Raw genomic sequence first — 21,724 nt, forward strand, 5'->3', positions numbered from 1 at the left:
ATGGGATTAGCAATGCAAAATTCACTGCAGAGATGAGCCTTCCATTGGTCAAGGCACAGAGAGAACTTGATTTGGGATTTTAATGTAATTTCTTCAGCAAGAATGTGTGTTGGATTCACTCAAAATAATGAGGCCAAGTGCAATGGCTCACACCTGTAATCCCAGCACTTTAGGAGGCCAAGGTGGGAGGATCACTTGAAGCCAGGAGTTCAAGACCAGTCTGGGCAACATATTAAGTTGCCAACTCTACAGAATTTTTTTTTTTTTAATTATCCAGGCATGGTAGTGCACACCCTTAGTCCCAGCTACTTGGGAGGCTGAGGTGGGAGGATTGCTTGAGCCCAGGAAGCTGAGGCTGCAGTGCCATTGCAGTGATCGTGCCATTGCATTGATTGTACCATTGCGCTAATCAATAATATTGATTAGTGACTGGCTACACGGTGTGGAGGATAGTGTCAGATGCAGCATTATTAGGTTAATTTATGCTACTTGTGGCAAAAGCCAGCAATTTCAAGAGATGAGTACCCAGCTCAAAGAGGAGAGAAGGATGTGATCACTGTCTCATTTTAATGTCTCTCTGGGCCTGATAATTAAAAGGACTTGCGTTACTCAGATAAAAGTTGTTTTCTTTCTCACCCCTCACATCAGCAGCTCAAAAAGATTCAGTGTGGAGAGCAAAATTAGCCACACTTAGAGATGTAGCTTAACCAAAATTTGGGAGATGACACAGATCACTTGCATCTTCTCAATAGAGAATGGCATTAATCATCACCAGTGGGGTTTTACCAGAGTGCCCATAGATTTTCTTTGTTTTTCTTTTTTATGTTGATAAAACATGTTGACGTTTGCTCTGTCGGAGACTAAACAGAACTGTGACTTCTCTTCACAACTTGTATAGCTGATTTTAAGTTCTTCAGAGAGGCCCATAGCTTTTCTGACAAAGTATTTTTTTCTCGTCTGGGAAGATGTCCCTTCCTCTCTCCTCACCCCTAGCCCACGGTCCACCTAAGCTTCACCAATAGCAGCAGAATTGGGCTAAGGTTAAGGAGAGGCCTTAATGAGAACACAGATTTCCTGCTGAGAGTTTTGGGATTCCTGATCCAGCCACGTAGGGCTGGGAGCACATTCCTGCAGGGTTCTCCCTGCCTGGCTGGTGTTCACTCTGCCTGCCAGTCCCTGTCCTGACCCACAACCCTGGTGGGAATGGGATTCTGCATATCGACTTTTCTGCTGTTTCTTCTTTCTCCTGTGCTCTTTGGGGTAGGCTACAGCATAAACCCATAGCAGTGTTACCAGAAAGGGGTCCAGATCCAGCCCCAAGACAGGGTTCTTGGATCTCACACAAGAAAGATTCAGGGTGAGTCCATAAAGTAGAGTGAAAGCAAGTTTATTAGAGAAGCAAAGAAACAAAAGAACGGCTACTCTATTGACAGAGCAGTGGCATGGACTGCTTGACCTAGTGTATTATAGTTACTTCTTGATTAATGGTAAACAGGAGGCGAATTATTCATGAGTTTTCCAGGAAAGGGGCAGGCGATTCCAGGAACTGAGGGTTCCTCCCACTTTAAGAACATAGGGTAACTTCTGACATTGCCATGGCATCTGTAAAGTGTCACGGCGCTGGTGAGAGTGTCTCTTCACATGCTAATGTATTATAATTAGCATATAATGAGCAGTGAGGATGACCAGAGGTCACTTTCATCACCATCTTGGTTTTGGCGGGTTTGGGCTGGCTTCTTCACTGCATCCTGTTTTACAGCAGAGTCTTTGTGACCTGTATCTTGTGTTGACCCCCTATCTCATCCTGTGCTTGGAAATGCAGCCCAGCAGGTCTCAGCTTCATTTCACCCATCCCCTATTCAAGATGGAGTCGCTCTGTTTCCAACGCCTCTGACAGCAGCAGGTTCAAAGCCTACAGGTTCTGTTGACTAGAGACTTCCACAACACAGCACTGGACTTAGAAAATCCTATTCAGACTCCAATGGTGGGGCTACACTTGAACAAGCTTATGTCCCCACCCTTAAGACCTTGACTTTGCTCCATATAGTTTGGGGAGGAGAAACAGGGAAGGAAGACAGTAAAAACCTCTTTGATCTGAAGCCACCATGTGTCCACTGGGCTAAAACAAATGCAAAGTGGGCTTCCAATGACTTAGCAGAAAATTTCCTGTCTGAGGCAGACACTTATAGCCAGAGTTGACACAATCTGCTTGTATCTCATTTGAGGGGCAAAGAGTGGGGTCTCCCCACCAATGGTTCCCAAATGATGATTGCACCACTTGGGAAACAGTCACATTTACATATCTCCTATCCACATGTTTCAAACATAAACTTTTTTTTTTTCTTGAGATGGGGTCTTACTCCGTCATTCAGGCTGGAGTACAGTGGCATGATCATAGCTCACCGCACCCTCAAATTCCTAGGCTCAAGCCTCTTGAGCTGGGACTACAGGCACCCACCACCACCATGTCTGGCTAATTTCTTTTTACATTTTTTGTAGAGTTGGGGTCCCCCTATGTTGCCCAGGCTGGTCTCAAACTCCTGTCCTCAAACAATCCACCTGCCTTTGCCTCCCAAAGTGCTGAGATTACAGGCATGAGCCACTGTGCCAGGCCCAAATATGCATTTTTGTGTAACCAACACAGTTCAATAGCTTCAAACATTCAGATCATTTTATTAGGGCACACATCAAAGGTTAATCATGCTTTGATTTTTTAAAAGGTATTCACTTTTTATTAATTACACTCATTACATTGAATATTCAAGCAATTCCTGTCAATATACAATGCAAATGATCCCTTTAAAGGTTAGTCCACAAGTCCCTAACAGGTGCTTGAAACCACTGGAGGAGACTTGCCCCTAATATTTGCAAGGGCCCAACAAGAATCCAGCTGGAAACCCATAGGTCATATGTGTACATTTTTACAAATTATAAATAAGTTGTGCCCACAGATGGGCCCATTAAAAATAAGCTACACTCACTTACAGAACCCCAGAGCTCACTCCCTGGGATGGCCCCCTTGACCTGGGAGCTAAAGGAACCAGGGGCCAGCTCTGTCTCCTTCAAGCCTGCATAATAGAACTGCAGGACTTTGCAGCAGGCCAGAACTCAGCAACCACACTAATCATGCCTAACTAAAGTTAAGGGTTGATATAGCCAGGAAGGAAAACAGGAGGGGCAAGGAAGAGGATTTGACCAACAGGCAGCAGGTGCATTTCATTTCGTTGAAACTTACACATGTAAGTTTCTAAAGCTTCAGTTCATGGGCATCCAGCCTGTTAGAAAATTGGGCCAGTTTCAGCCAGGCATGGTGGCTCATGCCTGTAACCCCAGCACTTTGGGGAGGCCAAAGCGGGTGGATCACCTGAGGTCAGGAGTTCGAGACCAACCAGACCAATATGGTGAAACCCAGTCTCAACTAAAAATACAAAAATTAGGGTGGTATGGTGGCATGCGCCTGTCGTCCCAGCTACTCGGGAAGCTGAGACAGGAGAATTGCTTGAACTCGGGTGGTGGAGGTTGCAGTGAGCCGGATCGCACTATTGCACTCCAACCTGTGTGACAGAGCGAGCCTCCATCAAAAAAGGGAAGGGAAGGGGAAGGGGAAGGGGAAGGAGAAGGGGAGGGAAGGGAAGGGGAGGGGGAAAGACAGATGAAAGAAAGAAGAAAGAAAGAAAGAAGGGAAGGAAGGAAGGAAGGAAGGAAGGAAAGAAAGAAAGAAGGAAAGAAAGAAAGAAAGAGAAGGAAAGAAAGAAAGGAGGGAGGGAGAGAGAGAGAAAGGAAGGAAGGATGGAAGAGAGAGAGAGAGAGAAAGAAAGAAAGATTGGGCAGTTTCAAAACCAAAGCAAAATCCCTTCCATCTTCTCTTTCTTTTTTTTTTTTTTTTTTTTTTTTTTGAGACAGAATCTCACAGTGGCACGATCTCGGCTCACTGCAAGCTCTGCCTCCTCCCGGGTTCACACCATTCTCCTGCCTCAGCCTCCTGAGTAGCTGGGACTACAGGCACCCACCACCACGCCCGGCTAATTTTTTGTATTTTTAGTAGAGACGGGGTTTACCGTGCTAGCCAGGATGGTCTTGATCTCCTGATCTCCTCACACCTGTGTGCCGTCAGCCCCCAACTTCAGGTCTCCCTCTTCATCCCTCCTAGGCCCACAGGTTAAATAAGTTACCAAATTTTCAGAAAACTGAAAACACAAACAAGCAAACGAATGAAAGTGCAGTACCAAATGAAAATGGCCGGAGCTAAACAGGCAGAAAAACACCTAGTGAATATGGAGGTTAAAGGCTTGAACACTGAGCAATGTGAACTATGCTTTGAACCCCTGAGCCAAAATAAACTCGCATCCCTCCCTGGCCCCACCACATTCCCTTGCAAGTGTCCTTGGTCAGGAGAGGCTCCTCCATTCACTCAGCACCTAAGACCAAATGCAACTCGCAGCCCATGGCCAATCCATCAGCGAATTCTGTTGGCTTTACTTTCAAAATATAAAGTACACCCTGAATCTGGCCACGTCTTACCACCTCAGGTCTACCCCCGCAGTCCAAGCTATGAAGGGCTTTTGCCTGGGTTATGGGGTTTTTTTGTTGTTGTTGTTTGTTTGTTGGTTTGTTTGAGACAAGGTCTCACTCTATTGCCCAGGCTGGAGTGCAGTGGTACGATCTCAGCTCACTGTAGCCTCTGCCTCCTGGGCTTAAGTGATCCTCCTACCTCAGCACCCCCAAGTAGCTGAGAACACAAGTGCACACCACCATGCCTGGCTAATTTTTTATTTTTTAGCAGAGATGGGGTTTTGCCATGTTGCCCAGGCTGATCTCAAATTCCTGACCTCAGGTGTTCCTCCCGCCTCAGCCTCCCAAACTGCTGGGATTACAGGCATGAGCTACTGCTCCCAGGCTTGCCTGGATTCTTGTGGTTCTACCCTTTACACGGGGCTCAGCCCTCAGAAGGGCCCCACCCTTGGTTCCATGTTCTGCTGTCACTATCTTGAAATTCTTAACAATTCTGGAACAAGAGGCCTCACTATTTTTTGTTTGTTTGTTTGTTTTGAAACAGAGACTCATTCTGTTGCCCAGGCTGGAGTGTAATGGCGCAATTTTCAGCTCACTGCAACCTCCACTTCCTGAGTTCAAGCAATTCTCCTCCCTCGGCCTCCCAAGTAGCTGAGATTACAGGTGCCCTCCACCATGCCCAGCTGATTTTTGTATTTTTAGTAGAGACAGGTTTCACCATGTTGCCCAGGTTGGTCTTGAACTCCTGACCTCAGGTGATCCACCCACCTCTGCCTCCCAAAGTGTTGGGATTACAGGCGTGAGCCACCATGCCTGGCTAGGCCTCACATTTTTGTGTTGCACAAGGCCCTGTAAATTATGCAGCTGGTCCTGCCTGTCATTGCTACTAGAGTGTAAGCCCCTTGATGACAGGACCCCTGGCTCCTTGGTAAACCAATGAGCACAGAATTTATTCAGCTGATGTATTCTGGCCTGGACCCACCAGAAAATACTCTTATACTGGATGGGTAAATACTGGGACCCCAACCACATGGGGCCCCTCTCCCAGGACCTTAGGGCCTTCCATGATCCAGAAAATATTTAATAAGAAGCTGACACAGGGACCTCCAGGACTCTGCTTCGACTCCTCAGCCAGTGTCCCTTTTGAAGGGCAGTGCCTGCGCCCTTGTGGTGGTTAAACATGTCAGCTATGACTGCAGCACCCGCCACAACACCTAGCATCTATCAGGAGCTCAAGAAATATTTGTCAAATGAATAAGCAAATTCATTTGTTCGTTCGTGACTAAATGGGTATTCAATGGGTGTTGTCATACTCTCTACTATGCAAATGTAGATGCGTGCAGGGAAAGATTCTGCATTTTAATGAGCAGCATGTGGTCTGATGGGAGTCCCTGTATACAGGGCTGGCTGCGTCATTTGCAGGGTCCAGTGTGAAATGAAAATCCTGGGCTCTTAGGCCGGGTGCAGTGGCTCATGCCTATAATCCCAGCACTTTGAGAGGTTGAGGCAGGAAGATTGCTTGAGGCCAGGAGTTCTAGACCAGCCTGGGTAACTTGGTGAGATCCCATCTCTACAAAAAATACAAAAATCAGCCAGGCATGGTGGCACATGCCTGTAGTTCCAGCTACTTGAGAGGCTGAGGCAGGAGGATTGCCTGAGCCTGGAAGGTGAGGCTACAGTGAGCCATGATTGCACCACTGCACTCCAGCCAGAGTGACAGAACAAGCATCATCTCAAAAAAACCTCAAGCAAAAAACAAAACAGAACAAAAAGCTTTTAATTTTTTCTGCGATCACTCTCGATCTATCATGGTGTTTTCTATTTGCCGTTTAATATCACCCTCCTTGGGTGCAGGGACATTCTCCCGGTGAGTGCAAACCCTCCCAGGGACCTGAGGCTTGCACCCAACTCTGACTCTCCTTGTGTCCGTGCCTGGGCTCCCACCAAGGGCAAAGTGGGGGCAGTAGTCGCTGGGCTGAGGAGGGAGAATGGGCGTTTGAGAGCCTTTTCCAGGGAGGCAGGGAGGTGGGAAGATGTTGGTGATAGGTGAGGAGGTAGAGAGTGGAGTTCCACATAAGTCAAGTCTCCAAGCCCCAGCGCATGTGTCATTGTCCCATCAGACTTCACTTCACTTATAAAACACACATTCGATTATAAAATCGTTAAGACTCTCAGAATGGTGACTGCAGAGCATCAACCCCAAGTGCCAAGACTCCTTCTAAGCACAGGCCCTGAGCGCCTGGTCTCATGCCCGTGTTAGACATGGGCTCTGTTCTCCTCCTGTGCTGCCTTCCTCTCGGGCACTCCTGCGCCTGCAATGGGAGGACCCCAGGGGCTGGCTGGGCACAGGCAGAAGCCTCTCTCCTTCTCTCCGCAGGAGCTGTGAGGGCCTCCAGTGTCTTCCCCATCCTCAGTGTCACGCTGCTGTTCTTCGGCGGGCTCTGCGTGGCAGCCAGTGAGTTCCACCGCAGCAGACACAACGTCATTCTCAGCGCGGGCATCTTTTTTGTCTCTGCAGGTGAGTGTCTGGCCCCAGCCCTGAGATCTTCACAGACACCAAACTGAAGCCAGGGCCACATGGAGGAAGCAATGCTATTCAGGGCTCCCTCCAGGGAAGGAGCAAGAAAATGTTCCAGTTGTGCTAAGGATGAGAACTCCAAGAATTTCATTAGAACCAAAGATGCCAAAACTCTAGCTAACGCCGGCATGAAGGAAAAACAGGGAGGAAACAGCATGGCAGGATCAGCTGAGATTGAAACAGAGAGAGGGAAGAAGAAAGGGGCAGGAGAGAGAAAGAGAAAAGGAGAGAGAGATTTATAAGAGTGTACATACATGCTTGCTGCTTGCATATGTGGTACGTGTGAACTGATTGACTGGGGAGGCTACAGCAGGAGGATTGTTTGAGCCCAGGAGTTCGAGACCAGCCTGGGCAGCACAATGAGACCCTCATCTCTACAAAAAACAATGTTAATTAAAAAATTAGCTGGGTGTGGTGGTGCACACCTGTGGTCCCAGCTACTCAGGAAGCTGAGGTGGGAGGATCACTTGAGCCCAAGACATCAAGGCTGCAGTGAGCCAAGATCTTGCCACTCCACTCCAGCCTGGGTGACAAAGTGAAGTCTCATCTCTAAAAAATAAATAAGTAAATGTAAAAATATACAGCTGCATTTTTGTGTTCACTTGGGCATGTTAATATACGATCTCTGGCCCTTTGGGATTTGTGTTTGACAGCTACTTATTGTTCAAGCCTCTCTTACTCACCATTTTATACTCTCCTCCACTGTTCCTATGCCAATCGATACTCTGCCATCACCCTGCAAAGTTTGAAAGTCATCACGAGAGTCCAGCCCCATCCAGCTTTTGAAGTGCTCAAATCCTTATATCATTCCAAGCATCTCTGGGAACAAGGTAAAGACCAGCAGCCCGAGATGCTCTGGGGGAAGACCTTATAGTCAATAGGAGCCCTGACCAGCAGAAGGCACAGGGTGGCAAGGATGCTGAGAGACAACTTTCAGAAAAGGGTCCTGTTAAAGGGTCCTGTTCTCTGCCTCTTTTACCCCCTCTACCTCCATCCCTTCACTGGTGTCCTGTCTTCCTTGCTTCCCTCTGGGTTTTCATCCTTCATCCTTGCTTTCACCCCTTTACCATCTCTTCCTACCCCACTCCTCTTGGGGTGGATCAGCGCCATTTGGATGAAATGCTTTAGAGAAGCAAAGAACAGGGCAGGGATGGGGGAAGACGGGGCTGGACTCTGGTGATGACTTTCAAACTTTGCAAGGTGATGGTAGAGTACTGATTGGGATGGGGACAGCGGTGGAGAGTATAAAATGGTGAGGAAGAGTGGCTTGCAACCCACCTGGATTTCAATCCTAGATCCACCAATCAGGCCTTGGGAAATGTGATCATCTCTCTATAATTTGGTTTCCTTCACTATAACATGGCAAATAATAATAGCACCAACTGCAGCTGGGCTTGGTGGCTCATGCCTGTAATCCCAGCACTTTGGAAGGCCGAGCAGAAGAATCACTTGAGCACAGGTCTTCAAGACTAGCCCTAGGCAACATTGCAAGACCCGATCTGCACAAAAGTTTAAAAATTAGCTAGGCCTGATGGTGGGTGCCTATAGTTCCAGGTAGTCAGGAGGCTGAGGTGGGAGGATTGCTAGAGCCCGGGAGGTCAAGGCTGCAGTGAGTCATGATCACACCACTGCACTCCAGCCTGGGTGACAGAGCAAGACCCTGTCTCAAAATAGTCGTAATCATAATGATAATGGTACCAGCTGCATGGGGTTTGCTGGAAGGAGACTGTATTAGTTTGTTCTCACACTGCTAATAAAGACATACCCGAGACTCAGTAATTTATAAAGGAAAGAAGTTTTATTGACTTACAGTTCTACATGGTTGAGGAGGCCTCACAACAATGGTGGAAGGCGAAGGAGGAGCAAAGTCATGTCTTAACATGGCAGCAGGCAAGACAGCTTGTGCAAGAGAACTCCCCTTTATAAAATCATCAGATCACGCCTGTAATCCCAGCACTTTGGAAGGCTGAGGCGGGTGGATCATGAGGTCAGGAGTTCGAGACAATCCTGGCCAACATGGTGAAACCTGTCTCTGCTAAAAATACAAAAATTAGCTGGGCGTGGTGGTGCAGGCCTGTAGTCCCAGTTACTTGGGAGGCTGAGGCAGGAGAATCGCTTGAACCCAGGAGGCAGAGGTTGCAATGAGCCAAGGTCGCCCCACTGCACTCCAGCCTGGTGACTGAGTGACACTCCATCTTAAAAAAAAAAAAAAAAAAAAGCCATCAGCTCTCATGAGACTCATTCATTACCACAAGAACGGTATGGGGAAAACTCCTGTCTTGATTCAATTATCTCCACCTGGCTCCACCCTTTACACGTGGGGATTATTAAAATTCAAGGTGAGATTTGGGTGGGGACAAAGAGCCAAACCATATCAGAGACTGAACAGAGAAAGCACAATATTATTTTCTAGTATTAGAAAAACAGCAACCACATAGTTCCAAAATCTGGAGCCCCACAAGATCTTGCTCGAATTCCTTCCCCACTGCTTCGCCTGCTGTGAGATGAGAAAGGGAGACTATCTAAAGCTGAGTCTCTGAGAACTGACTCAAGCAACAGACCAGAAAGAGAACCGCCATCTTGCCCCAGGGGAGTGAGATCAGCCCACAGGTGGCGGTGGCCTCTACCTTGCTCTGTGTGGACAGATGTTAGCATCTGGCAAACCCAGGGACTTGTTTTGTCTTGAGGCACGCTCCTGTCACTGGTGGCCCCATCCAGATCTCCCGGGTGCTTGGCTGATCCAGAGGATCAGTACCAGTGTCATGCTGATGTGAGAGTTTCCTAAGAACAAGAGAAGATCGTTATTTTGTCCCCCAAGGGGATTGTTAGGGAAGAGTGTGTCACCAGCAACTTTCTTCTCACAAGAGGTATTGTGACGGATGGCAGGTAGACTAGACACGTAGGAACTAGAAAGTGTGTGAGTGTGCGGAGGAAGCCTGACGGGAAGGCAGAGGCTTGGGGTCTAATCCTAGACCCTTCCGCTGATCTCCCCAAAGAACCCAAAGATCTTGTTTTTCCACCTCTAAAATGAAAGGATTGGAGGATTCACTACTCTCTAAGGCTGTTTTTTGCTCATCTACACTAAGGTTGATCATTTGAGGCAAGCAATTAACAACCCTTTAAATCGGTAAATAAGAGTGCTGGGGGGAAAAAAGAGAAAACAATTCTTAATTGAGCACCTACTATGTGTCAGATACTATGCAGAATGCCCAAGAGCGTAAGCTCTGAAGTCAGGCTGCCTGGCGCAAATGTAGCTCTACTACTTTCCTGCTGTGTGACTTTGGGCAAGTCACTTAGCCTTTCTGTGCTTCCATTTATTTCTCCATCTGAAAAATAAGTATCATAATGGCCCCACCTCTTGAAGCTGTTAAGAGGATTAAATGAGTTGGTATCGATAAAGTGCCCAGAGTGGTGCCTATCATCCAGTATGTGTTCAACACATAGTAGCTGTTATCATATACAATGTACCATTTAATTCTCATATCAACTCCACTTATTCACTCATTCAACAAATATGCACTGCCCTCTTGCTATGAATCAGACTCTGGGCTGGGAGTTACGGCCACAGCAATGAAGGAGATAAGCCTAGTCCCTGCCCTCAGGGAGTTTACAGTCTGAAAGTAGAACAAAGCAATTGCCTACTCAGATCTTGTTTTCCCTAAGCCTTGTTACTGAAATCTAAATCCACCATGGCTAAGAGCTCTGGATTCAAATCTCACTTCAACCATTTTCTATTAGGTTGATGCAAAAATAATTGTGGTTTTTGCAATTACTTTTAATTTAATGGCTGTGCTTGACATGGGAAGTTACTTGCCTTCTCTGTGTCTGTTTCCCCATCTGTAAAAGAGAAATCATTTTTTAAGTGGGCCTGCTGCAATGATTAATAGGTATGATGCATATAAAGATTTTGCACAGTGCGTGGCACATGGTAAGCGCCCTGTAAATAATTGGCAACTCGCTTGGCTTCCTATCAGTTTAGTCTGACATCTGAGCCTCTCTTTGAACTTCTTTCTTTCCTTCCCCACTCCCCCCCACCCACCGTGCTGCCCCCAGAAAGACCTTCTTTGGGGACTTTCCAAATTTTGCCACCAAAATATTCCTCATGGCAGAGGAGAGAAAAAACATGGCCCGGGGGAGTCAGGGGGCATCAATAGAAGCCACCTTCATTGAGCTGAGACGTCTTTGAAGTCTGACTCCCATTTAACTTAAAAATTCATGTGAATTCTGCCTTCTCCTCCTTATTATATCCATGTTCATTTTAATATAAAAGGATATGTCTTCCGTACTCATCTTCAAGCCAAATTGACACTCCAGGAAGAGGAGCCGTTTGTCACCCTGTGGTTTCTTGCAGGCTGACACAGAGCTGGATGTGTCAAACCCCATAATAAGAAATAGCTCAGTGGTGAGAACTTGCTGCCTACCTGCTGAATGTCTGTGCTGGGTACAGCCAACAGGAGGCAGGAGAGAAGCAGCAAATTTTAGCCCTGTACTCTGGAGACAAATTTGAGATGAAATATAATGAGAAGTCCTATTCAAAATATTGAGGCTGGGCATGATGGCTCATGTCTGTAATCCCAACATTTTGAGAGGCCAGGGTGGGAGGATCACTTGAGGCCAGGAGTTCAAAACCAGACTGGGCAACATAGCAAGACCCCATTTCTAAAAAAAAAAAAAATTAACTTAGCTGTGCTTGGTAGCACATACCTGTAGTCCCAGCTACTCAGGAGGCTGAGGAGGGAAGATGCCTTTAGCCCAGGAGGTTGAGGTTACAATGAGCTATAATTGTTCCACTGCACTCCAGCCTGGGTAAGAGAGCAAGATCCTATCTCTAAAAAAAAAACAAAACAAAACAAACAACAACTAATAATCCTAATGCACGTGCACCAGCTAAGCAGAAGGGTGGCACTGGAGCACAGTCCTGTGTCTCCTGCTCGACCAAGCTTTAACCCTTTGGTTGCTGGACTGTAGGGAGATCTTGGGGATGCCCACAAAGAGTACGGAACATTCAAGGAATGGAGAGAGAATTCAGGAGGCTCCTGGAAATGGTTACTCACCAACTGTTGTAGGAAACTATAATGAGGGACAACCTCCATTTAGCACCACCCTACAGGTAGCCTAAATTTGGATGCAAAGAGATGCCAGCTGGTATACCAACAACCTCCATGAGTCATTGTTGGCACCACGCCCTGGATGAGGCACTTGAAACAAAGGGACAAAAAAAGACGTATCCCCTTCGGAGTAAGAACATGAGAAAGGTAGGCAGAGACGTGCACAGCTCTCCAAACCTCCTGCTCCTACTGACCACTACCTAGGAAACTGATTCCTCTCCAGTGGGCTAAGCAGCTATTTCCAACAATATTGGCACTTTGGGAAGCTAAGTCTGCAAGCCTCGCCCGTTGGAGGTAACAGCTTCCTGCTCCCCAAGTCCTGGTGCCCTGGTGCTCAAACAACAGCTGATCTGAAGCATTATCATATCCCGTGCAGATGAAAAGACTTGGTAAGCTCCCACCTCTTCCCCATGGGTTTATTTATTGTCCCAAATTGTAGCTGCAGACCCATACATTTCCACTGAGCAGCTCCATTTGGATTTTCCATAAGCACTTCCAACTTAATGTGTTCAAACCTCCTCTTTTATCTAAACCTGGATTCTCTGCTGCCTCTTATTTGAGCTCAAAATGCCACCAGCTTCCCAAGCATCCAAGTTAGAACCCTAGTAAATCATTCTCAGTGCCTTCTCTCACATGCCATCGTCAACAGTCTTTCATCTCCTGGCTCACCCCTATTTGATTTTCAGGATCCGGCTCAAATGTCACCTCATCTTCAGTGCCAGGTTCTTAGTTTTTCTCTCTCCTTCTCTTCCTGAACCATTTTTATGTGTCTCCTTAGAACCCTTACTGTATTTTCCTGTAATTGCATTTACATGTCAGTCTTTGCTACTAATGGTAAAGAATTCAAGGGCAGAGGCGTGTATCTTGTTCATTTTACAATCTTCATGACTTAGTGCCAAAGATTAAGTGTTGATGAGATGAATTGCTTCTAAGGGAAAAATAAGTGCATTCTGAGTTCTTCCGTACTTGCTGTAGGAGTAGGGTGTATTCTTCAGCTGAATACACATTGCCTGGAACTGAGCAGCAGAATTCTTCATTTCCTAAGTGACAGACCATGCAAGAAGAACTAGGTGGTTGGATTTCCCAGCTATAATCCATTCTCCTCTCTCCCCATTACCTCCACATTTTCTATAAATATTTTAAGATGGAAAGTGACAGTTCTCTCCGAGGTGTATAAAGGACGTGTTTTTCTTTTCCCCTTCTCTTAGGGTTAAGCAACATCATTGGCATCATAGTTTATATATCAGCCAACGCCGGAGACCCCGGGCAGCGTGACTCCAAAAAAAGTTACTCCTATGGTTGGTCCTTTTATTTCGGAGCCTTCTCTTTCATCATCGCAGAAATTGTAGGAGTGGTTGCCGTGCACATCTATATTGAAAAACATCAGCAGTTACGAGCCAAATCCCACTCGGAGTTCCTGAAGAAATCTACTTTTGCCCGCCTCCCACCCTACAGGTATCGATTCCGGAGGCGGTCAAGTTCTCGCTCCACCGAGCCCAGATCCCGAGACCTGTCCCCCATCAGCAAAGGCTTCCACACCATCCCTTCCACTGACATCTCGATGTTCACCCTCTCCCGGGACCCCTCAAAGATCACCATGGGGACCCTCCTCAACTCCGACCGGGACCACGCTTTTCTACAGTTCCACAATTCCACACCCAAAGAGTTCAAAGAGTCACTGCATAATAATCCGGCCAACAGGCGCACCACGCCCGTCTGAACTGACCTCTGACCTCTGCCCCACGCCCAGCACAGCCTTGGGGGAAGTGTACAGAGATGTCTCTGAGGTTGCATGGCATGGTCCTCGTGATGGTATTACTTTTTACAAAGAATGAAACCAAATGGACTCAGCCCTCTCCCACATTTTCCCCTCACCCTCCAAGTCCTAACCCCTCCATCCTCCCTAACTTTTCAAGCCAATCCCTTAATGTCATTCCTCTCTCTGTGTATCTGTGCCAGATGTTTTCCTTTCTTCCTTCTTTACTGGAAGGACCTCCACATTCTTCCCTCCTTGGAAGAGGACTTTACTAAAAGTCACAGGTGGTGGCCAGGGGGGATTTCCGAATCTCCATCAGGCGCGTTCATAGTTGTCCCCATTGTCTACCCACACAAATCCTCAGGAAACCAACCACCGCCCAGGTGGCCCTGAGGGAGGCATTCACCTTTACGTGTTAGAAAAACATGACCAGAAATCAAAGATGTCAGAGCCCCGAAGCAGCTAATGTAATAAGCACTCATGTTATTAAAGGTTTTGCCTTGTCGTAACCACCCGAGCCGGGGGTGTTTTGTTTCTTTTGGGTGTTTCCTACACAAACTCACTTCCCTGCCTCCAAATTGGCTCATGTCCATCTTGGAAGCTGAACTTTGCTCATCCACACTTGAGCCACTAGGAAGGATCTCCCTGCACCTTTGGAAGCTAGTAAGGTATTCCCACAAATGTCCGAATCAGTGCATCCTTCTACTTGAATTCCTGGAGGCTACCTGGGGGTGGGTGAGTGAATGCTGGGTTTCAAGATCTAACTTTGGCATGCAATAGCTCTAGAACCTTGGGCAAGTCACCTAAGCTTCAAGCCTCAGTCTCCTCATCTGTAAACTGGAACATGATAATAGCACTCTCCTCCACAGAGTTATGAGGTTTAAATAAAACTGTGTGTAAAATGATTAGCACATTGTAAACAATCAATATATATTTTTCCATGTTTCAGGTGGATTTTAGGCAGAGTAAGCATTATGTTGATCTGCTTTTGCTGTGACAACAAAATATCAAAATGGGCCAGGAGAGGCGGCATGAGCTTGTAGTCCCAGCTCATGGAACTACAGACTTGGAGGCTGAAGCGGGAGGATCACTTGAGCCCAGGAGTTAAAGAGTTCAAGTCTAGCTGAGACCCCAGCTCTTAAAAATAAAAAAATCAAAGACTGGTTAAACAACAGACATTTATTTCTCAAAGTTCTGGAGGCTAAGGAGTCTAAGATTAAAATGTCAGTAATTCAGTTTCTGCTCAGGGCTCCTCTTCCTGACTTGTAAACAGCAGCCTTCTTGTTGTGTTCTCACATGATAGAAAGAAAGTAATCTCTTTCTCTCTCTCTCTCTTTCTCAGTTTCTCTTTTCATAAAGCCACAGATCCCACAGTGAGGGTCCCACGGGTCCCACCCCCATGATCTCATCTAACCCTAATTATCTCTCAAAGATCCTGTCTCCAAATATCATCACACTGGGGATTAGGGATTCAACATATGCATTTTGGGGAATGGGAAGGTAGATGGAGACACAGTTCAGTCCACAGAAAGTGTTACTTTAGCAAGATAAAAGCCAAATGGAGGGAGAGAGAGTATACTTTGCACAGGCTCTGAGGGCTCTGGGAAGAGAGAATGGAAGGATTTGAATATTTTAAATATTTTATGTTAGAAAGCACGAGAAATATGTTGGCCAGGCATGGTGGCTGACTTCTGTAATCCCAACACTTTGGGAGGCCAACGTAGGCAGATCACTTGGCCAAGCTCAGGAGTTTGAGAACAGCCTGGGCAACACAATGAAACCCTGTCTCTACAAAAAAATACAAAAATTAGGTGAGCATGGTGGCACATGCTTGTAGTCCCAGCTACTTGAGAGGCTGAGATGAGAGGATCACCTGAACTCAGGGAGGTGGAGGCTGCAGTGAGCCGTGATCATGCCACTGCACTCCAGCCTGGGTGACAGAGTGAGACCCTGTCTGAAAAAAGAAAAGAAAAAAGTATGAGAAATATGTCACCTATGCCCACAGTGACTTCCTTGAGCATTTTTGGCACACACCCAGGTCTTCGCACTTCTGAGGAGCCTTCCCACTTAGGGCCGCAGCATGCTAGGAGGCAGGCTTGAGAGCTCACACTTAGCTGATACTGTGGGTACCAGGCTGTGTTCTGCTGCCATACACACACAGAATCATTTCATCCTTCCAGTAATCCCATGAAGAAAATACCTCCCAAAATCTCCACTTTACCAATGAGGAAACTGAGGAAAGAGAAGTACCATGACTTGCCCAAATTGTATTCCCACTATGGGACAGAAGTACTGGGAAACTAGTACCTTGTCCACAGTCACACAGTAAATTTCATTGTAAAGTGCACCTAGGGACAATTCATTTTGTTCAACACTTGAGTCATTGCATGCAAATGACACGCACATACATTAAATTATCTCATTTAGTCCTCCAAAGAACCACGTGTAGTAGGAATTATCATCTCCATTTTGGCAGGTAAGGAAATAGAGGCTCAAAGAAAGTAAGCGTCTTGAGTGCTAATGAGCAGAGCGACATTTGTATCTAAGCCTCTGCTTCCTACGTTGCGTGGCTTCCCCAGTATTCCAGCATTTTCCAAGCTCAGTCATTTGAGTGCCACTCCTAGTAAGTTTTTTATAGCCACATCCCACATCAACAACTATTTACCTAATGTCTTTCTTCAAGCCTACTCGCTTTTAATCCTTTAATAAATGTATTTCGAAAAGGAATTTTATAACACTACTATAAAGAGAAAACTGAAATTCCTTGCCATAATCAAATGGTAACTGGGAAAATAAATATAATACAAACAAAAACAATCATGCTATACTTTAGCTGTTGCTAGCTTAGCTCACTGCAACCTCCACCTCCCTGAGTTCAGCTGAAGGCTGGCTCCCGGCTGCCTGTTCTTTGTGAAAAGGATATAACTGAAGTGTTAGAGAGGTGTTAAAGGATATTCTGGCACCAAAAGAAGATGCTTCCCTTGGTTTACTCAGAAGGAGCAAAGGAGAAGTCAAAAGGGAGTACCCTTCTCACTGTGTGATTTGACGCTCTGTGATACTACGGCCATGCACCATATCAAATCATCTACTCTTTTTTTTATGGAAGTTTACAGAGCACTTTATTTTTTTAATTTTTTTTTTAAGATGAAGGATGAGGTAGATTTTATTTTGAAGCATGTGAAAAATATTTGGGAATGGTAACTCAGGTAATTTTTTATTATTATTATTTTACTTTAAGTTCGGGATACAAGTGCAGAACTTGTAGGTTTGTTACCTAGGTATACATGTTGCATGGTGGTTTGTTGCACCTAGCAACCCGTCATCTAGGTTTTAAGCCCTGAATGCATTAACTATTTAAAACTGTGGAATGCTTCACGAATTTGCATGTCATCTTTGCTCAGGGGCCATGCATCTCCTCCTACTCTTGGGGACAAGTGGTCCAGCCACCCTTGGAGAGGGAAGGATCTGAGAACCGAAGCAAATAGGTGAAGAACACTGTGAAGGGGAAGCAGCAGCATCCAGGCACCCTGGGAACTGGGAGTGTGCAAAAACAGGGCATCTGGGAAGTGGATCTGGGATGGAGAGAAAGGCCCCAGGGCCTTAACTAGCGGGGTATCAGCCCTGGTAGTCAAGAATAAAGTCCTTCTGCAAAGGCCAGAGTGCTAGAGGAGAGAAATGGCCACGTGACCCCTGGAAGGACTCCCTCTGTACCCCACATGCCTCCCCACCACACCATCTAGGTTTGCTCCCTGAAAAGCTTTGGCACAGGAGCCTCGGGATACCTTTGCTTGACGGCTGCTCAGTTGAACCCCACTGGCTGGCATCAGATAGATATTAATATTACCGCTTCTGGGTTGCAGCCAGGATTCAGGCCAATCCTTGCCATCCAAATCCACTGGAAGAGTATTTCCATTCACTAAGCCGCCACCCTGTGTGTCAGACACCGTGCCATGAACTTCACTCATCTTGTCTCATTGAATTCTCATATTTGTGGCAGGTATGATTGTTAAATCCATTGTGTAGATAGTGAAACTTACAAGTAGACAGCAAAGCCGATACACAAACCCACGTCTGCCTGACTTGAAAGCCCATGCAGCAGCCCCTCACTAAGCATTCCTGGCCATGCTGCTTGAATCTCTTGCTCCATTGCTGAGTTCTCCATCTCCTTCTCCCTCAAATGCAGCTCCCTTTCCCAGCTGACTCATTTCTGGACCAGCAGATCCCTCCACCAATCTCAAGACCAGAACCCTTGAGTTTCTCTTTGCTGCTGCTTTACTGTGTAGTCCCTGGAACTGAGTTTTTGCCAAGTTATGCCTCTACCTTTTGAGAACAGAGAGGCAGCTTGCACAACATTCAAGCATGCAAACTCTGCAACTGGATCTCGACAGTTGCGGAGTTTGATTCCTTTGACTTTGAATCCAATGACTTTGAATCCCAGCTCTGTATTTATCAACCACAGACCTTTGACAAGATCGTCGCCCTCTGTCTCAGCTTCTCTGTCCATAAAATGGGCACAAATATAGCACTTACTCTGTAAGTTCATCGTGAGGATTAAATGAGCTTACCTTCACAATGCACTTAGAAAAGAACTTGAAACACCATAAGCACCATATAGATGTCAGCTATTGTGATTTAATATAGTTCACAGATTTACATTTTTCCCATTTGGGTGCTTTTCTGCCTAGACAATCTTCTTTTCCAGATCTTGTCAGCACAGGCTTCTGCACTAATCAGGCTGGTGTCCACACTATACCCTGGGCTAGCTCAGGCTTTCTCCCGATTCTCTGCCTTTGCTGATAAAGGTTATCCCTACCTGAAATGTTTCCACTTGCCCTCTCCAAATCCTATCCATCCTTCAAGGCCAAGGTCAAGCCTCATGCTTTCCATGAAGTCTTTTTTTTCTCACTCTGTTGCCCAGGCTGGAATGTGGCGGCACAATCTCAGCTCACTGCAACCTCCGCCTCCCAGGTTCAAGCAATTCCCATGCCTTACTCACCCAAGTAGCTGGGATTACAGGTGTACACTAAAACTCCCAGCTAATTTTTGTATTTTGTTAGAGATGGGGTTTTGCCATGTTGGCTGGTCTCAAACTCCTGGCCTCAAGTGATCTGCCCACCTCGGCCTTCCAAAGTATTGGGATTACAGGCATGACCCATTGCACCCAGCACCATGAAGTCTTTTGTGGCTCCTCGGGCCACACAATCTCTCACTTCTGCGCATTCATCCATTTATTCATTCATTTATTTATTCGGCACTTATTATTCAGCACTTATTGTGCGCTGGTGCTATCGTTTGGATGTTTGACCCCCTTCAAACCTCATGTTGAAATTTGATCCCCAATGCTGAAGGTGGAGCCTGTTGAGAGGCAGATGGGTCATAGAGGTGGATCCCTCATGAATAGATTAATGCCCTCTCTTGGGAATGAGTGGATTCTTACTGTATTAGTTCCATGAGCTGGTTGTTTAAAACAGCCTGACACCTCCCCTCTGTCTCTCTCTTGCTTCCTCTCTTGCCATGTAATCTCTGCATACGCTGGCTCCCTTGCCTTCTGCTGTGAGTAAAAGCTTCCTGAGCCCTCACCAGAACAGATGCTGGCACCATGTTTCTTGTACAGCCTGCAGAACCGTGAGCCAAATAAACCTCTGTTATATATAAATTACCCAGCCTCAGAGATTCCTTCACAGCAACACAAAACAGACTAAGACAGCCAGAAGGAGTAATAATCCCAAAAGATATGACCACTGTCCTCATGGAAGTCTCAGTCTAGTAGAGGAGACAAGCACTGAACAAACGAACATACACATCAACATCATTCAAAATTGTGATCTATGCCATGAAGGGAAAACGTAATGCAAAAAATACAAATATAAATGGGGATCTCTGGCTAGGTGCGCTGGCTCACACCTGTAATCCCAGCACTTTGGGAGGCCAAGGTGGGTGGATCACTTGAGGTCAGGAGTATGAGACCAGCCTGGCCAACATGGTGAAAACTCACCTCTACTGAAAATACAAAAATTAGCCAGATGTGGTGGCACATGCCTGTAATCTCAGCTACTCAGGAGGCTGAGGCAGGAGAATCACTTGAACCTGGGAGGCGGAGGTTGCAGTGAGCTGAGATCAAGCCACTGCCCTCCAGCCTGGGCGACACAGCCAGACTGTATCTCAAAAAATAAAATAAAATAAAATAAAATAATAAACAAACAGGGACCTCTAATTTAGCTGGTGGAGGGGAGATCAAAGAAGAGGAAATGACATTTAGGATCAGAGCAAAAGCAAGATTGGGAGTTATTCGAGGAAAGGGAATAAAGTGTCTAGGGGAAAAAAACCAGCATGTGCAATGTCCTGAGACTGGAGAGACCAAAAACAAACAAACAAACAAAAAACAACCAACCAAGCAAACAACAACAACCAAACAGGCCAGTAAGGTGTAGGAAGAGTAACACTGATGAGAACAGGAAAGAAAGCTGGGTCCAGAGGATGCAGCATTAAGGGCATGCTAAGGATGTTGAGTTTTGACCCTAAGTGCATTTAGAAGCCATTTGTCAGTTTTAATCAGGAATACATTAGACACCACCTAACATGTATTTTCAGAAGTTTAATAAGTTAGGCACCCAGTGAAATGCTAGTTTCCTAGATCTTATCTCTGGAGTATCATTGCCTGCTTTATCTACAGTCCCTGGTAGGAAGGCAGGACCCTGTCCTTGGTCACAGCTGATTGGATCAAAGATTGCACCTGATATAAGGCCAGCCAATCCAGTCATACGATGGCCAGTGGTCTAGGATTTGCAACTAGACTCCAAAAGGTCAGCTGGTCCAATCAGATGATCTCTATGAGACTTTTAACTAAGAGACACAAAAAGGCAATTACCAGTTGGCTACAAGGAGCAGAACAGAGAGGATATGAGGGACCTATGAGGCTAGGGCTGCAACAGTCAGCCAAATGCAGGTTAAAGTTATACCAAAAAAAACTGCTTGGTAAAGAGAAGACAACTCTGTAAAGGCTTCTCATTGTACTTAAATAAAATTCAAATTTTTGGCCGGGCATGGTGGCTCACGCTTGTAATCCCAGCACTTTGGGAGGCTGAGGCGGGTGGATCACCTGAAGCCAGGAGTTCAAGACCAGCCTGACCAATATGGTGAAACTTCGTCTCTACCTAAAACACAAAAAAAAATTAGCCGGTCATGGTGGCGGGCACCTGTAGTTCCAGCTACCCAAGAGGCTGAAACAGGGGAATTGCTTGAACCTGGGAGGTGGAGGTTGCAGTGAGCTGAGGCCACGCCACTGCACTCCAGCCTGGGTGCAGGGAGACTCCTTCAAAAAAAAAAAAAAAATTTTCTAGGATCTCCAAGTTCTTGCATTATCAGGAGCATGCTGACCCATTCAACTTTATTCTGTGCCATTAAGTTGGTGCAAAAGTAACTTTATTCTGTGCCATTACTTTCAATGGCAAAAACTGCAATTATTTTTGCGCCAATCTAATACTTCCGTCTTGCTACCTGCACTCCAGTCAGGCTGTCCTTCTTTTTTCAGTTCCTTGCTCAAGCCTCAGGGCCTTTGCACCTGCCATTCCTACTGATTGAAATGTCTTCAATCTCTTTACATGGCTGGCCCCTTCTCATCCTTCAGATCTGAGCTGGACAAGTCACTCCTGAGAGAGGACTTTCCTCAACAACTCTCTAAAGTAGATCACCTCTTATTCTTTACTCGAGTTCATCCTTATTCCCTTGAGAGGTCAAAATTTTGTAATATTTTATTTTGTATTTGTTTAT

General features: G+C 46.1%; 1 protein-coding gene across 2 annotated transcripts in view; it reads left to right on the forward strand.

Moving 5' to 3' along the window:
* Nucleotides 1-14,463, forward strand: part of CACNG3 (calcium voltage-gated channel auxiliary subunit gamma 3) — a 107,227-nt gene extending 92,764 nt beyond the window's left edge. The window contains exons 3-4 of one of the 2 annotated variants that reach the window (XM_019012889.3): nucleotides 6,890-7,030; nucleotides 13,654-14,463. In XM_019012889.3, the coding sequence (XP_018868434.1) occupies nucleotides 6,890-7,030; nucleotides 13,654-14,033 (521 nt within the window). In that variant the 3' untranslated portion in view covers nucleotides 14,034-14,463. Of the gene's footprint in view, nucleotides 1-6,889; nucleotides 7,031-13,406 lie in introns of both variants that reach the window. The other variant, XM_004057366.4, reaches the window with a different exon arrangement.
* The last annotated feature ends 7,261 nt before the right edge of the window (nucleotides 14,464-21,724 follow it).

The sequence above is a fragment of the Gorilla gorilla genome, chromosome 18 (assembly GCF_029281585.2).
Source record: "Gorilla gorilla gorilla isolate KB3781 chromosome 18, NHGRI_mGorGor1-v2.1_pri, whole genome shotgun sequence".
NCBI classification, from domain to species: Eukaryota; Metazoa; Chordata; class Mammalia; order Primates; family Hominidae; genus Gorilla; species Gorilla gorilla.